General features: G+C 36.5%; 1 protein-coding gene across 2 annotated transcripts in view; it reads left to right on the top strand.

Annotated features, from left to right (window-relative positions):
* Positions 1-1339: 1339 nt before the first annotated feature.
* Positions 1340-18382, top strand: part of Abca12 (ATP binding cassette subfamily A member 12) — a 171662-nt gene continuing 154619 nt past the window's right edge. The window contains exons 1-2 of one of the 2 annotated variants that reach the window (XM_058577446.1): positions 1340-1937; positions 13837-13930. In XM_058577446.1, coding sequence (XP_058433429.1) covers positions 1869-1937; positions 13837-13930 — 163 coding nt within the window. In that variant the 5' untranslated portion in view covers positions 1340-1868. The remainder of the gene's footprint in view (positions 1938-13836; positions 13931-18382) is intronic. The other variant, XM_046440002.2, reaches the window with a different exon arrangement.

Below are 18382 nucleotides of genomic sequence, written 5' to 3'. Positions count from 1 at the left end.
GTGGTTCATTCTGAGCTGACCTCTCACCTGCATCTACCACGTGTGAGTCAATACTTTTTACCCTGAAGTAACCTGACTGAATATAGCAACCAAGCCTGCCATGTCCCTCTGCATGCAGAATCACATTCCAAATCCCACCTTGTCTTCACAACTAAGTAATGTTTATTTTTTAATCAAACCATTAGTGGGTTGTAGATTGTGACAGATAGTAATAGAAGGAGGCTGGGAAGCAGGAGCCCCAGTCATCCTCAAAGATTGGGAAAGTCAGGCAAATGTCAGTTACTGTGCTCCCATGTGCCATTATCTCTGGGACCCTCCATTGTTCAAGGAGTACCTTGCCTGTAACTTTGTCCAGAAAAAGATTAAGGATACCATCCAGATATTCAGGTCTGCCTGCCTGGCGGGATGGGGTTTGGAGAGACTCAGCACAGTAGAGATGAAGCTGAAGTTGAGGTAATGGGCATATGCCGTCATGGCTTATCTCAGCCCCAGGCTGGCTGCCATCAACTTTGCACAGTCGTCCTGGAGCCAGGCAGCTGAACCAGCATTTACTCCATGTTTGAAAGGAGAACTCAAACAATACTTCAACTGATTTTGCAAGTTGAGTCTGGATCAGCCAGGGAAAGGTGTGAGGATCAAATGGGAACCTCACCAAACCAGCCTTGGCTCAAATAGTCTATTCAGTTAAATCCAGTAGGATATTTTAGGCACTGGCCATCTGTGAAGTACTAGGATATAGAATAGGCCATGACCTCAAAGAATTTTCAATTTGGTGAGAAAAATGAGATTAAAAAAAAACGCACGAGGCAAAAAATATTAGTTTTATCAGAGACATAACAACAAAAATTATGCTGTATTCGAAAGAGAGAGAATATATTTTATGAGGATATCTAAAAACACTTCAAGGGAGACATCAACTTGGGGATAATTTTGAGAGGTATAGCTCTAGGAAAGGAGAGATATCCTAGGTAGAAGAGGTCACAGAAATATCTGGGGTCAGTCTGTTTCCTTTAACCCTAACTGCCAAAATGAGGGGATCCACTGTATGTCACCTACAGCTCACCTTTCATTTACTGTATTATTTCTAATCTAGTACATTGTGATAGAAGATGGGATCCAGCCAACATAGTCACTTCTCCCAAATTGAAGCATTAAATTTATAGGTTAAAGATTGATATTCTCCTAGTATATCTAACAATGGGCTGAGGCTGAAAGCTTTTTCAGTTGAGCTCTGGCCTTATTGACTTAAAACATCTTAATGACACTTAAAATATTATGAGAGTCACTGGGCCCTGAGTCTGTAAAATACCGTCTGTATCCTGCCTCTACCAGAGCAGGCAGTGTGCGCAGGAAAGAAGGCAAGAGAATGTAGGACAAGTCCTACTGGCCTGGCAAGGGTCCCACCTAATTCCTTATGACGCGTCCAGTGCAGGTGACAGGCTCTGTAAGGTGTGGATAGGTAGTTAATTTCATGGAGAGGAGGAGGTGTAGGTTCACCTGTTTTTTTTTTTTCTTTACAGTGGGGCATTATCTGAATGATACTCATTCTCTTTTGAGTCTAGACTTCATGCAAAGAGCAGCAACTGGATGTCATTTTAAAATAAGCACAAGTTGCTGAAAAACACTGATCTGGGTCCCGTTGTGGAAGAAGAGTTGGTGGAGAAGTGCTTCCTCATCAAAGCTTCACTAAAAGGAAAGATCCATCAGGAAGAGAAGAACTGTGGGTTTCAGAGCCCCGTTCCCACAGAAGCTATGCCGTGAAAAGTCTCCTGGCTCAGTGACACGCAGCAGGTTGGACGGGCCAACAATTCTTCTTTTGAGGAGTAGAGGAAGAGAGAGGATTCTCTCTCCTTCAGGGTGTTTGAAGGATGGCTTCCCAGTTTCGTCAACTTCGGATCCTGGTGTGGAAAAATTGGCTAGGGGTCAAAAGGCAGCCGGTGAGTCAAAAAAAAAAGGGGGGGTTGGTAGGGGGGCTGCGGGCACAGGACAACATTCCAGGCAATCCCAAAATGTGATGTTAATGACAGGGAAAAAGAAGAGTCAAAAGGTATTTTTCAAAGCAGAAAATAGGATGTTTAGAATTCATCCCTCCATCTGTCTTTTAGCTAATGGGGCGAGTCTTAACATGCCCCCAAAGCAGCCTTTTGATTTCAGTAAATTAAAAGAGTAAATCAGGACATGCCCTGGGCAAAGGAAAGGATGTGCCTTGTTACTTGTTGAATTAGAACTAGTGTTGAATTCTGGGTTCAGGCCAAAATGCTTTCAGAATTTTTCTTAATGAATTTAGTTTAAAATGGGATGAATGAAAGTAAAGTACCATTTGAAAATCATTTGAAATGAGAAGAAATGTACTAGAAAATCAAAAGCCATAGAAAGTTTGGTTGAAAAGTAAGATATAGAAAAGAAATAGTTTGGAAGTTGTTAATATGGAAGAGATTTTAAGAAACCAGTATCTCAAAATCATTTACTGGAAAGGCCAAACTAGTGGGTGCCGGTGTATGTGATGTTTTAAGACTATTACCAAATTACTTGTACACTTGGTCATTGCAACATTGTTTTTGTGCTCTTACATTAATAGTTTGCTTTTTAAATTACAAAGCTAGCTATTAGAGTCTCACCTGATAGAGTTCAAGGAGACTGAGGAAGGAATATGTTTCTGTGAATTGTCATATATTCAGAAGAACATTTGGAATCCAGGGGAAAAGACATTCAATATGCTTAACTTTAAAGTAGGAATTTCCAGCCTCAGTTGTGTAATATAATATGCAAATAATATGCATCAGAGAAACCAACGTTTATCTATGTACCTTATCTCACTTCAGGCTTGCTCAGTATTCTGATATATGTAGTAAGAGAAGGAATTAGATGGTCATTCACCTTTATGAATTTGATGGCCAGGGTTAAAAATCATAAGGTGTCATGTGATTTCTTAGATGTGCTAGACATAAAATTATAAAATCATTAACATTTTTGTTTGTTAACTGTAAAAAGAGCATAAAAGACAAATTCCCCATAATTATCACGTGGTTCCTTCTGGGTAGCATTTGGCAGGGAAAGAGTCGGAGCACAAGAGTTGGGCTCCTGCCAGTGTTCCGCCCATGGCTTACATAGCATATGACAAGTTCTCTAAGCATTAGGTTCCCACTTGTAAAATAGGCACGAGGTCTGCTGCATCTACCCTCTAGGGTGGAAGGACCTACGTGAGCTCATATATTTAAAATTGCTTTATAAATGGTGAAACACTTAACAAATATACTAGTGAGGGATTGGGGGCAATGTGTGTGTCATTTTATTCAGATTAATGATGAAAGGAAATTTGGGGTAAGGGCGTGGGAGAGAGGAAGAAATTGACAAAAAGTTCAGAAGTGATGGAAAATCCAATAGTTAAGAATCAAAACAGGGCTGGGGCTGGGGCTCAGTGGTAGTGCACTTGCCTGGCATGTGTGAGCCACTGGGTTCGATTCTCAGCATCACATATAAATGAATAAAGGTCTATCAACTATATATATATATATATATATATATATATATATATATATATAGAGAGAGAGAGAGAGAGAGAGAGAGAGAGATATAGAGAGATATATATAGATATAGATATAGATATATAATAAAAGCATGGAGGAACTGAGGACTGTTATTGCTGATAAACAAGGTTTGAGGTGGTATGTGTTCCTTACAATTCCTAAAACTTTAGAAAAAGAAGAACTCCAAGAACTTCAGATGAATAACTTTTTTTTTCATTGAGAAATTTTATTCTTAGAAATTATGATGGGAAGTTCCTTTCTTATATATAAAGTAGTGGGTATCTGTTGATGCTTTGGAATTTTTCTCTATTTCAGTTTCCTCCAGACATGGTGGCATACTTAAAGGAGATGTAATCAGATATGCTAAATATGATTCCCATGATACCATAATAATTGTCCATGATAACACATGTATTATATGTGATACATTGTTCCCCTGTAGCAAAAATCCCTAAAAAGCATCTGGAAATTATACGTTTCCTGGGGCAGGGGAATAAATGAGCTAATAATTAATTCTGGAACATGGAATGATTCCAATCTTACGTGCACTTTGAGAGAATGGGGCTCAGGACAGAAAAATCTTAGTTATAGAAAATGAGGTTAGAAAAAACCCAGGATTTGGTAAAATTCAGAAGGCCATTAGGACCCTCCAGAGAGACAAGAATCCATTAGGACCCTCCAGAGGGACAAGAGACACCTATAGAATATGGTGTGGTAAGAGGAGAAAGAAGGGCAATTCTGAGTGGAGAACAGGCAGGCAAAGAAAGAGACATTGCTTTCATCACAGATTTGCCTGGGGCTAGCTCCATTTCAGTATTGGAAAGGAGACTGACTCAAAGACACAGGTGGAAAGGATAGTAGGTGATAGGAAACTTCACACTTTAGAGAAAAGAAGAGGTCTTGAAGTTAGGATCATAAATCACCAGGAAGATAAAATTTTTAAAACGTGAAAAGAGGAAAATAGAGGTAAATTAGAAGACAGGAATGTGAAAAGGAGGTGCATGGAAATTTAAGGAGAGGAGCTAATCCCTGTGTAGGAACTAGACTTGGGTACCCATCAAGCAGTCGCTTAAGATGCACACATTTTTATCTGATATTTATATATCATCCTGGAAATTGTACTTTAAAAATAAACTTTTATATCCAGACAAATAGAAATTAAGTTTTGTGACACAGGGAATGTACTATCCCTAATGAATGTTAAGGAAAAATGTCTGCATCATCACCATGACAACTTGAAACAGATTCCATCACATAGCAAGGTGGTAGGCAGAACAGTCTGTGAAGGACAGTTGGGGATCTTTTAATGGAGAAACACATAATATACAAAAAGAAAAAGAAAAAAATATAAAAAATTTAAGGTAGACTGAGGGTTTTGGAGGAAGTATATTTATTGTAAAAGTATATGTGGGAATAGAAAAATGAGAAAAGAATTACAAAAGTTATATAGTCAGAAATAAATAGAACAAATAATGTTGAATCTGGCTACAATTTTTGAGGTTGACCTCTCTCAAAATGACTCTTGAAGTAAACATCTCTCCTTTTATAAAATCAAAGACTAGAATTCTGGAATATTTGGATTATCTAATTGACTTAATTTTACAATTAAGAACTCAAGGGATTTGTCCAAGGTCACATCATGGAATTGAAGGATCAAAGTCAGACTTCCCCAGTCCTGAGTCTATTCTTTGCATTACCTCTATTCTACTGTTCCTGAGCTGAGTTTCCTTTCACAATATTCTCTGATCCCTGCTCAAAGTACATCCCACCAAAGAAGAGACCATATCTGCTAAGGAGGTCGTAGATATTGCAATTTTAAAATATCTGTGTTGATATCAATTGTTAATTATATTGGAAAAAAGTGAATAGTAAAGAAGAGTTTAAAAAAAAGGACCAAGAGAAATGTTAGGTGTTATACAAAATCAATTGGATGTAGTTGCTACCCTGCTGGGCTTGTAATTTAACTCTACAAATAATGGTAAAATGAAGATACAATCCAGAGGAGATGCTTCGCAATAGGGAGGCTCTCCTAAGGAGATGCTAGCTAATGACAGGAAGCAGTCCTGGGACAGCAAAGAGCTGCAGGCTGAAAGGCTAGATAACACAAGATAGGTTTATCTTTCCCTAAGAAAATGGGTCCTGAAAAGACCCATCAAGGAGGGACTTCAGATCTTGATGGAAGTGAACTCTAATTCTAAATTTTTGACCTGAATGAAATAACTAATGTCAGTGGATTATTTTCTGTTGTAACTATTTTGATAGTGCCTCTCACATTAACTCAGTTGATGCTAGAAATGGCTCTCATGGACACTCCTGCTATCTCTGACATTTTGAATTAAACTTGACTCTTCTCTCCAAATCCCCACCTTATTCAAACAACCTCTTTTCACAGTAACTAAAAAAAAAAAAAAAAAAAAAGAGGAAGAAAGTCTTAGCTTCAAATTTTGGAAGCAGATTGGTCTGTATATTAATTTTTATTTTGGAACAATTTAGTATTAAATACTAATTCCAAATTTAATTCTAAACCAGTTTAAAATAAACTAGGTCCTGCACAATTCTCTCTACTATGTGGTCAAATGTTCCAGTAGGCAAATGAAACACATTTATCTCTTCTGAATCTGGACCATTTATTCCTTTTAATTGCTCAACAGTTTTAGTTCTATCTATTGATTATCATGCTGGACACATAGTGGACACATGGATTTTTAAAAATTTAGTCAATGAATAATACGTAAAGAGATGAAGGTGTTTCAGAAATGGGAGATAGAGAAATAAATTGGCTTACTTTCCAATATACATTGTATTGTTTTCATAGACATCACAGAAAATTCACCCATCTCTAAAATTGCATTGTAAGCTATAAGCATGGAATTCAGAAAAAAATCTGAGTCCTAGTTTTCAGATGAGTCCTGTATTTATGGAAGACAGTGTCAAAGAGCAGAAAACCCAACTGAAGGAGAGTACTAGGCCACTTGTATTTTCTCATTTTGGGGGCTAAACTGAGGTTGATTCCAGATCCAAGGTACCAAGCTCTTATTTCAAGATGAGAACCTTGGAATCCTCTTGTTGCTATCAAATAACAGCCATGCTATCTTATATGGAAAAAATAAATATCAGAGGATAGAATATCAGAGGAAGGAAGAGACTTTATGGTATGGAAGGTTGGACAATTTTTATTTTCAAGTTTGTAATAAAAAGTAATAATTCTCGGTTCCAGGAAGACCTTTAAATGACTTTCAATGCTCTCTAACATTGAAATAATTTAAAAACTATTTTATTAGTCCCAAGGCTGAACTAATAAAAGCATAATATTCAGATCAACGAGAGCCAGCAGTCTCTGCTGTAGTGGTTTTTCTCTATGGCTTAATGGTTAACTGTGCTGATGCTAAAGGCAGGCTCTAGGTCTAAACACCAGCTCTATATAGCTTAGTGGTTTCTGGAAGGAAAGATTATTTTGTTTCTTCAAGATTTGATTTTCTCATCTGGGAAAGAAAATGAGCTTGTTATGTTAAATGAGATGATGCACGTTGAGTGTTCAACAGCATATTGCACTTTTTAAACAGTCAATATATATTAGCTATTATCATTTGGAGTATGACATCAAATTCTGACACTAATTATAAAAAAATCACTTAGCAACAAGAATTCATCCTGGGGAAGATATTTTGAAACAAGATTTAATAGAGAATTGTTGATGATACCCAGGAGGAAAGAAGATTGTCTTTCTTCAAATACTTGCAGAAATCTCATGGGGAAGGGGAAAGCAAACTAAGAAAAATGAGTGTAGCATGGGAAGAAGATTCCACCTTAATATGAGCAAAAACATCAGACAATGTGAGTTGTCCACTGATGTAGTCTTACAAGGTAATGAACCTCCTGTCACTAGAAGCATTCAAATAGAGGTTGGACAGCCACATGGTAGCAATGTTTCCCTACCTCTTGATGCACTGGAAGTTTTGTCTTTATTTCTATACCTGGAATATTCCTTCTTATCTCTGAGTCTTCATCCATATGTTTCTTCTGCTTGAAGACTTCTACTTCCTTCTCACATGCAAAGATATCTAACATGCATACCTTTTCTTCACCCTCTTTTTCATCTGTCGGGTTTTAGACTCACATTTCCTTGATCTATCTTCCTCTCACACTCTATGTACTTCCTGCCTCATAGCATTTATCCATTACATTCTGTCGTGATTTTTAAAATTGCTTCCCTTCCTCGAGAGACTGAAAACCTCAATTTTTCTATCCTCAGTGCTTGGTACACAGTCTGTGCTCAACAATTTTCTGTGTATTAATGATGGTGCAAACCTTATATAGATGACTATTGCATTTTTAAGTTTCCTTAAGACTCCAAGATTATGATAATACTGAGGGGAATGAAAACTCTTTAGCTAAGTCATTTTATTTTTGTTTGTTTTCAGTGTTGGGCAAATAAACCCTATTGAAATTTGGTAACTGTACTTATAGTCAGTGTCATTGATTTTTGACATAATCAAGTTCAAACCCTCCCGACTCCCCCACCTCCCCATGCAAGGGACACAAACTTATATACCTATAGGGGCAAAACAGTTAATGTGGCTATGTGGAGTGTATCAAGTGTCCTTCTTTAATGCATCGGTCATGTTGAAGCCAAGAACAAAATTTGTGAGCTATAGACAGCAACCTCCATTAATTTAGTTTGTTTGTCACCCATATTCTAGGAAGATCAAGATATAGTAATTAAATTTATGGAGTCTCCAAATTATATTTTAAAGTGCTTTCTTCAAATTTTAAACTGTGCAATAATATTTATTAATATAAAAGTCCCCTGGACTTTATTTTCTTATTTATGTTTTAGAGAAACTGATTAGAAAAGAATAACAATGGCAGACACAAATTGAACCAAAAGAATTTGCAGGAATTAGAATAAAGGGTCTGACAGGGTAATGGTGCATGATTTTCCCAGATTTTTCAGAAAATTAGATTTGTGAGAGTTTCAAATATTCGACACAGTAGTTCTTTGCAAATGCAGACACAAATATTACTAGGTAATTTAATTCTGTTAATGGACACTCTAGATCAGTTCTAAATGGCAATTTTAGAGTGAATTTATATTTGATGGATTCAAAGAGTTGCTTAAGATTTAAACTCATAATTTTGGGCAGATGAATTCATCGACTGCAACATTCCTGGAATGTACCCTGGTATCATCATTAATTCCCCCAAATTTAACACCTGCCTACAGTAGTAGAGTTCTTGGATATGAAGCTTATTTGTTTTTAAACCCTTCTCCAGTTCTTTCATCTTTTGCTTTATTTTTTAAAATTGAGTCTGGATTTTCCAAAAGATATTCACAGATCTTTCAAATTACGTCTAAACCTTTTTTTTTTTTTTAAGAATCTCAAATTTAAAATATTTTTTTTTCTAAAGCCTTTTGAGATGGGTTTCCATTGCTCTGAACACTGTTGTGTGCATTCCCTACAACCCAGCATACCAGTACCACCATCAAATCCTCCAACTTAATTCACATTTTACCAATTGCCAGAACTGGGGCCGCTCAAGTTCTGAATCATGTGCTGCTGCTAGTTTTCAAGCCTCTGGTTTCGTCCAGCATGTAACACATTTTTGGCGTTTCCTTGAATTTTACAACCCTGGTATTCTTGAACATTCAAGAGCAGTTGTTTTGTATGGCATCTGTTGTTTCTTCATTTTTAGAGCTGAGATTATCAGAATATCAAGAACGTCACAGAGGCAATGCTGTCTTCCTCCCACTGCATCACATCAGATGGCACATGACGTCAAGTTGCCCCATTTTGTGGCAAAGTATTTTGAGACTATGTACTTACTAAGCTTTCAATTCTTCTGCTTGCTTTTGAATTTATTCATATCTGCATAGACTTATGGCTTCTACTTTATTCACTTAGGCTTTTTATTATCAAATTGTCTTTTAATACTTTGGCTGGTGGGTCAAATTTGTGATGCTCAGATCTAACCAGAGGCTGGCATCTGTGTACTTGGATGTGTTCTCATCATTCTTTGGCAATCTCTAAGCAGCATCTCTGTTACCCATCAATCTACCTAAATCATCTATCTATCTATCTATCATCTATCTTTCCCCATATTCTGTATCTATTCTGTAACTCTGTCAAGCCTACAGATAATGACATCTCAATAATAACGGTCACACCTACTTCCCAGATGTCACTAAAAGAAACTAGAGTTTGTTGGAAGAGTGAGTGTTATCAGAGCTGGGACAAAAGGTACAAAATGTGGCAGAACCTGTGGAACTGGAAAATAGGAAAGTAGGAAATAAGGAATGTGCACTTACCTACATTTAAGCCTCTTTATATATTTTAGAAATGTGGAGTTTATGCCCATATTGTTGATTCTCACCCAACACTACAGAATTCTTTTCTAGTTTTTTTTTTTTTTTCCATGTTTATAATTCCCCTGATGGACAGTGAGAAGCATGCTCCTCTGGTGGAGGGTTTTCTGATCAACTTCATACAAAACCAGTTACCTGCTGCTGTCTCTGTCCTCTGTCCCTGCACTGGTGTCTTCTTCATTCCACTTGGGCTCTGTCGCTCACATTTGCCCATCTCATTGCCAAGTCCTCTTCACTCTGTTAGAGGTCCACTTCCTTCACTGGGCCTCTGTGGCTGCCCCAGTCCTTGTGTGGAAGTTTACCTTGTTGGATCCCAACTAAGGACTTCTTCTTTTTTTATCTATTTCTTTTTTTCTTTCTTTCTTTTTTTTTTTTTTGTACTGGGTATTGAACTCAGGAGCACTTTACCACTGAGTCATATCCTCATCACTTTTCATTTTTCATTTTAATTTGAGACAGAGTCTCTCTAAGTTGCTGAGGGTCTTGCTGAGTTTTTGAGGCTGACCTTAGACTTCCAATCCTCCCACCTTAATCACCTAAGGACTTCTGGATTGAATTGTCCAGGATGGGAAGGAGAAGAGAAGGAACAGAATGGGATATGTCAGTAGAATATAAACCTGAGAAAAATCAAAGAGCACAAAGACTAGCCCCCCAAGGGTCTTGTGAAGTATTCAGTGTGCATATGCCCTTAGATGCCAAGAATGCAGGGGAATGGAATGCAAATGAGGCATAGAGGTAGTATGAGATAATTAAAATATCAGCAAATATACCAAACCTTAAAACCTGCTTTATTCTATGTGTTTATGTAGCTCTTAGGTCTATACAGTTAAAATAATATATTAGCCCTTTCTCCAAACAAGTGAACTAAAAAGTCATAACTCATTGGTTGGTATTTGGATCCTTTACATTGCTTCTTTCTACGTTTCTTATGATAATATGTGAATTGGTGTTAAGATCAATCCTGCAGCTATGAAAATTTAAATTTTGTTTATTTATTTTTTTGATTCTGTGATTAATTTGTCAAACTTAACATTCCCAAGATCACAGTGTGGAGAGCTTTGTACTTATTATCCCTCTAAAATTAGTATACAGTGAAGTTCTCAACTCACTTTAACCTGAAATCCCAGGGAGAGCTTATGATGATAGATTTGTTTGTGGGCATGTTGTGATTTTTGCCTTTAACAAAGCCTAAATTGCCTTAAACTTTTCTGATTTAGACTGCATTTTTGTCTGGGTTTAAAAGATATCTAAAACTAATTTCAAAATTTATGAAAAATCTTCATTAAAATATAAGAAGTTAGATCAATCAAAAAATAACTTAAAAAATATCCCATAGTATATGACCTTCATTTGAATGTGGTTGCTTATTTGGGTTGGTAGAATTGATCTCAATCTCTGAATTCTCACAGGGTTCCCATAGAAAAGGAATAGACATGCCTAATAGCAACAGTGGGGCACTAAACCTACTCAGAGGAATGCTTGCTTTAAGGAATAACTATGTCTTCAAATACCAAACTGATAAACCTACAAGTGTTAATTTTTTTAACCTTAATTCTTTATAGTCTACATTTCAAATAAGACCCATAAAATGTTATCTACTTTTATCCAGGATCTTTGAAAAAGAGACTCTAAATTTCAGCCATTTCAGAAACTAGGCTGGAGTAATAGCAGCTTTTATTTCTATGGCAATCATATTTTTCCAATACACTCTCTGTAATGCGTTCTTCTTTGCTTCTTAGAGCAGCAGAATAATTACAAAAATTCCTGGCTATGTATCTTGGGATCATATCCTTGTCCCCTGTCTGCTTCCTAATTGCATATGTGAGTTTGGACAAGTTATGCTAGCTTTTCACACCCAGAGAATAAAACAAGGGAGTTGGGTCAGATCAAGGATCCTTAATATATTTGATGCTATAGATATGTTTGGCAATCTGGTCAAACCTATGGCCCTTCTAAGAATAATGTTTTTAAATTCAAAAATTAAAATGAAAAAAAGTAAGATTACAAATAACAATAATTATATTGAATTTCAACTATCAAAGCATTGAAAAGCAAATTTGTTTGTTTTAATATACCCTGAATTCTATCCACTAGACGATCTCAAAGAAACTTTATAACAAAAACATTACAGGACCTTATAAACAATCCTGCTAGTTGGGGAAGGTGGCATACATCTACTTCCATTCTCCTCAAAGTGTAGTCCATGAACCAGCAGCATCACCTACCCTGGGAGTTTGCTGGAAATATAGAATCGCAGGCCCCACTTAAAATCTACTCAATTCAAATCTTCATGCTTACAAAATCCCAAATGATTTCCATGTTCACAAATGTCTGAGAAATGCTGTTTCATATCAAGCAATTTGTCTTACCTGGGAGCATTTCAGCTAAGATCAAACCAAACACCTTAAACTTCCTTCCATCTCCATTGAACTTCTTCTACTTTTTAAAACTTGTCCCTCTACTCAAAGTCTAAGAAATTGGCAACAAGCCTACTAGTAAAGAGAATAGTGGTCTTAGACACGTGTTGGGGATTTTAGTTGAAAATTTAGTCTAGGAGTTATTGAAGGATCAATAATTGATGGGTTTGGCTTGCTTCAGAGCATTGAAAAGCCCAAGGCAGAAATAGATTTGGCAGAAGCCAAAATTCTCTGAAAAGTAGGGGAGGAAAGATAGCAAGTGTGACCACAGAAGTAACAGAAGCAGAGTTCCAAGTCTAATTTTATCGAATAGGGGCTGGGTGTGTTCTCTATTGTTTAGTTTGAGCATTGTAACTGTTTGCGTGTTACAGTTAATGTTCTTGTGAATATGTTTTTCACTGCTCTGGAGCCGATTTTATAGGTATATAAAATATTAAGCAGTTAGTGACTTTCAAACTGAATTGTGTCAACATAAGAAGAAATAACGGCTGCTAATGCACCTTAAAGTGAAAATCTCTAATAGAAGTTTAAATTTCCATGCAGTATGCATTTTTTGAGCATTTATTTTGTACCAGGTAATGAAAATTCAGGGGTGAATAAGAAACTGTTATTGTCATAAGAGCTGCCTGTTTATTTTGGGAACCACTCCCTTCTCTCGCCCCCCCTTCTGCTTCCCCCCATCCCCCCAAAAAATGTTGACTCTAACATGTGAAGTTCTATGGTGAAAGCAGATACAGAATATTGCAGTGGCATAGGGAGGTTTGTAGAGAACTTCAAATTCCTGTTGGCTCACTTGCTCATTGACTCAATTATTCATTTTGTTAGTTTATTAATTTACTGATTTGCTCAACATTATTTATGGAGCCATTTCGGGCTTTGTGGCTGAGCACAGAATACTCACATTGGAAGTAGTAAGACAGGCATGGGTTGAAATGATGCTGGGTTTCATATGTTCTGTTTTGAATGTTTATTCTTATCTAAGAAGCATCTGAGAAACTCACATAATTTTTTTTTTTTTTTTTTTTTTTGTGGGAGAGGGGTACTGGGAATTCAACTCAGGAATGCTTTGCCACTGAGCCATATCCCTAACCATTTTTTTTTTTTTTAATTTTGAGACAGGGTCCTGCTAAGTTGCATAGGACCTCACTAAATTGCTGAGGCTGACCTTGAATGTGTGGTCCCCTTGCCTCAGCCTCCTGAATCTCAGAGATTTTTAAGTAAGGAAGTTACCAATTAGATTTGAATTTTAAGATAGTCACGCTTGAGATAGTCATAACAGGTGACCAGAAAGGAAACTTCAGAAGAACATTTCAAGGTGTTAATCCTGGAGCAATCATTCTTGTAAAGTCTCTTGTATTTTAAAAAGTTTCTCATTCCTTTCTTAATAACCATATTTACGGAGAGTCAAATATCCACCTTGGTATATTATGATGTAACATACCTCTTATACTCAGGGTTTTGTTTTTGTTTTGTTTTGTTGACTCAAGAACTTGATTAACAATTTTTCCTATGATTTTTTATTTTGCAGCTTTGGACACTTGTCTTGATCTTATGGCCAGTCATTATTTTCATAATTTTGGCTATTACCCGGACCAAATTTCCTCCAACAGCAAAACCAACTTGTAAGTAGATGAGATTTATTTGTTTCCCTCACTTTGGGATGCTGTTTAAAAGTTGTTGGGGTACCACTTCAATGTCTTGTTCTAAAATTTGTTTCTTGGAGTAGTTTTTTGAAAAAACTACTTGAAAGTGTTTGTATGGGTTTTCTCCCAGTTTTCAAACAGAAAAATTACATTTGTAATATTAGAAAAGTTGTAATATTTAGAAAAGTCCGAAGCATGCTGGAACCAGAATATTTAAATCTCCATAAAATTTTGACTCTTTTATTATTTATATCACAAATCTCACCCTGATATGTGCAGCATAAGCCAGCAGCAGTATCAGGCTAGATCATTCTGTACTTTTGTAGTAGAAACCACAGACTTGTGTTTGATCAACTGGACAAATGAAATTCAGAGGACTATAAAACTCTCTTCTCTCTTCACAGAGTGTTGTAAATGTGTCAACACTTTTAGTTTCAAAGAAGATTGTTTTCTAATTAGTGCTGTTTCAGTAAGATTTAATCATTGCCAAGTTATAAAATGGGCAGGATGCCCAACTCGGTTCATTATTTTCTTTTAGATCCAGAATGGAAATGCCGAGAGGACTCTAAAACGACCTTAGAACTGGAGCAAATGAGTTTTCCAAACCCAGAGATTTGACCAATGCTGCATTTGCTTTTGTTTTTTATCCCTTTGGAACAAGTTTTTCTAAGTAGAGGAATAAAAGTCAAGCGATTTGTTTCAAGTTTCAAAAAATTGTTCATTATATGTTAATTTTTGTTAAACAATTTGTATTTCAAGTGAATTATAGTAATTGGTTATGTAAAAGAATACAATGCTGAATTACTTTGTAAAGACAATAGCAAGCTAGTGATTTTAAAAATAAGGGCAGTGTTTTTCAATTACCTAGTCCTGAAAAACATAAGAGGAGAGCTGTGGCAGAGTCTACTTGAATCACACATTATAGGGCAATTCAAAAGAAATATCAACTCGATTAGCGTAGAGCTTGTAAACTCTTAGAGCTATAATAAATAATTTCTTACATTTGAATAGCACCTTATTTCTAAAGGACTTTTGCACATGTCATTATATAAAGTTGATCAGCTTTTGTTAAGTTACTATAAAAACAGGACAATTTTATTCTCTTCATAGTGTGTGTGTGTATGTGTGTGTGTGTGAGCGCATGCCCCTGTCAGTTCTTCAAGACAGACTGATCTCATTGTGTACTGTTGGAATCTATGTGTTCTTTTCTATCTTAAGTTTACAAGATTGGTAAGTAAGGTATGGACTTCAGAAATAATAGATTCAACATGGAAATAGGACAAATGCTCTGAAATACTCTGGTTTACAATGCTAATGATGAGTTTGCTAACGATAGTGGTAGGACTTTAATAGCTCCTTTCAACAGCTCATTTGCACCAATTTCTTATTTTTTTTAAACAGGTTTTTCAATTTCCTCTTGTGTAACTTTGAAGAGAGAAATACAAAGTTTGGGAATGAATAGTCTTAAACTTATCGGTGCTACCTTCTAATATTGAGAGGTATATGGAGAAAAATCATGGAGAGCTCTGTTTAAAAAAAAATTTTATTAAGAGCGCTGGCGATTGAACCCAGGGCCTCACACATTCCAGGCAAATTCTCTACCTAAACCATATCCTTAGCCCCAGAGCTCTTCTAATTCCACTAAATTAGGAAGAGAAAATGAGAAACGATGTGACAAGTGACTCCTAAACTTGATCTAGAGGGCTCTGAATAAAAAGCACATCATTTGAAAGGAGATGAATAATGATTTTTTTTTACTGTGTGCCTATCATACTGTAATAATAATTAGACATCAAGTGATTAAATCTGAGGCTAGGAGAGAACAAAATTACAGAATAGTTTCAACACTGCAAGTATAGTCTCTTAGACTACATAGATCTCAGTCTAAAAAATAGTTCATTGTTTTGTTATCAGAATGGGAAGGACCCTGTTGCCTTATAGATGAGAAACCTGGAACCCAGAGAGATTGTAGATTGCCAAAACTCAATCGTTGTGTGGCATAGGACAGAAACATATTATAGACCATCTTTCCTTATTCTTTGTCTAGGAGATTTCTATTGAATCTTACCCTCACATACTAATTCTTCCTAGGTCTGGAAATTTTTACTTGGATAAATAAGAGCCAAATAAAAATGATGCCTGCAGTTCCAACTCATTATCAACAAAGTATAAAACATACATTGAGTTGTAATTGTATAAAACTGCTGTTCTGTAGAGCAATCCAGAGAACCTAAAACTAGTAAAGAAGCAGTTACTTTTTTCCTCTGGTGATAGAGGGGGAATAACTTCCAATTTAGATTTCGGTATTTTTACTTGGTTTTCAAAGTGGTTCTTGTTTTTCTTTGTTTCTCATTTCTATTTATGATGCTGAAAGATTAAAACTGGCTAATAAACAATAATAATTTCTTCAGGTGGTAACTGAATTATGCCCTTTGTAGTTGAAACACTAATGCACAGAGAAGCTAAGTCACTTGACTAAGTTGCACACTTTATAAGTGGTGATGCCAGAATCTGAGCCCAGGCAGACTGGCTCCAGTATCTGGTTTTGAGCCTCTGGATTCACATTTATTATATCTAGGAGTTAGTACTCATTTTTCATGTTGTTTCATTTAGATTTAGTAAAAGAGGACTAAACATTAGAAATTAAAAATATGAACCCCTCTTACTTGTCTCTATCATGAAATCAAGAAATACAGGGAACAGGTGCATTTCAATGTATTTCTCATTTATCATCATTATGAGCACTTTATGTAGAATGCACCCTCCATCTGACTAATTCTTTGTCACCCTGGTGTAGCATCATGAAAATCATGTCCTGTTTGAAAGTTCAAGTCCTTTCTGGTCTGTAGTGTTTGTTGGGCAATTAAAAAAAAATTAAGATAGAACTTTAGACTACACCCCTAGCTGAAACTTGGCCATGATGAGAATGAGTTATAATCCCATGGGCATATTCTGCTCTTTGTAAAGCTTGGCAGGTCTGCATAGCTTGACAAATTATTCAGAAAAACATAATTAGTGATGGGAAAAAGCCCTGCTGAGTCTTTTTGGCTGTTGGGCACCTAGAGAAGTCTGGATTTTTGGTGAGTGAACCCCTGTCACTGTGCATGCCAATCCATAGTATAATACATATCATCTGTCTTCACTCCCTTCCTTTTGTGTTGCAACAAACAACTTAGGTAACTAGCTTCTGCAAATTGCAAATCCCAGGTAAAGAAAACCTCTCCAGCCTGGCAGGCAGGCAGGCCCTGATGCTTTCTGAGTGTTCACACGGGGTGGCAGTGGGCCAAAGCGCCAAGTTTGAAGTCCTTCCAACTTCTTGCAATATCCTCATGCAGTGGCTTGTCTAGAGGCAAACTTTAAAGCCCATAGGCTTGGGAGCAAAGGCAAACAAACAACATGAACCTCCTCAAATACGTTTAGACTAAGGCAAAACGTGCAGGAGTCTGTCTTCTTTTGATACTACATACCCAAGAAAGTCCAGGCAAGTAGTTTCTAAGTATTGCAGTGTTTTTCAAGAATGGTAAAATCCTGCCACAGGAGATAAGTAGACACACACACACACACACTGCAGCCATGTTGAACAAGTAGTCATATTTTTGTGACATTAATGAAAACAATGTTTTTTCAATTGCTAGTGAAAATATCACTAAAAGTATAATGGAAATTATTCCATGCACATCTGTCTTGACACTCAGTTAAACCCCAAATACCTCAAGACTTACTTTCTTTTTTTTTTTGAGAGAGAGAGAATTTTTTTTTAATATTTATTTTTTATTTTTCGGTGGACACAACATCTTTATTTTATTTGTATGTGGTGCTGAGGATCGAACCCCAGCACCCCGTGCATGCCTGGCGAACGTGCTACTGCTTGAGCCACATCCCCAGCCCAAGACTTACTTTTTAACATCCCTGCTTCCTCAGAGGATAAGGAAAACCCACATTAGAAAATAGGAGCTAGTAGCAGAATGGAATTGAATTATATTCAAATTTCCATTATCCCAGGGTTATACTAAGCACCATCCAACCAAATCTGACTAAATGGCTTTGTTAAGTGCAAGATCACCTAAAGCTTCTAGCATGTCTTTTGACTCCCAAAGCCTACATTTTGTTTTCAGTGTGCAGAAAAATAATTAACATGGGGTAACATTTCTTTAAATCCTTACTGTGTCAGTTATTGTGCTGAGTACTTTTATATACTACCTTAGTTAGTATCACATCATCTCTTTGAACTATTTTAATGATGAAAAAACTAAGGCAAAAGCTGGGCACAGTGGTGCATGTCTGTAATCCCAAACAACTTGGGAGACTGAGGTAAGAGAATCTCAAGTTTGAGATAGCCCTCAGCAACTTAGTGAGATCCTTTCTCAAAATAAAAAAAGGGCTGGGGATATAGCTCAGTGGTAAAGTGCCCTGGGATTCAATCTCTAGCAC

This window comes from Marmota monax, unplaced genomic scaffold, assembly GCF_021218885.2.
Source record: "Marmota monax isolate L192 unplaced genomic scaffold, Marmota_monax_Labrador192_F-V1.1 WCK01_AAM20220418_F8-fsc00041, whole genome shotgun sequence".
NCBI lineage: Eukaryota > Metazoa > Chordata > Mammalia > Rodentia > Sciuridae > Marmota > Marmota monax.
The sequence above is the reverse complement of the archived record's forward strand: the minus strand, read 5'-3'. Positions and strand labels throughout refer to the sequence as shown.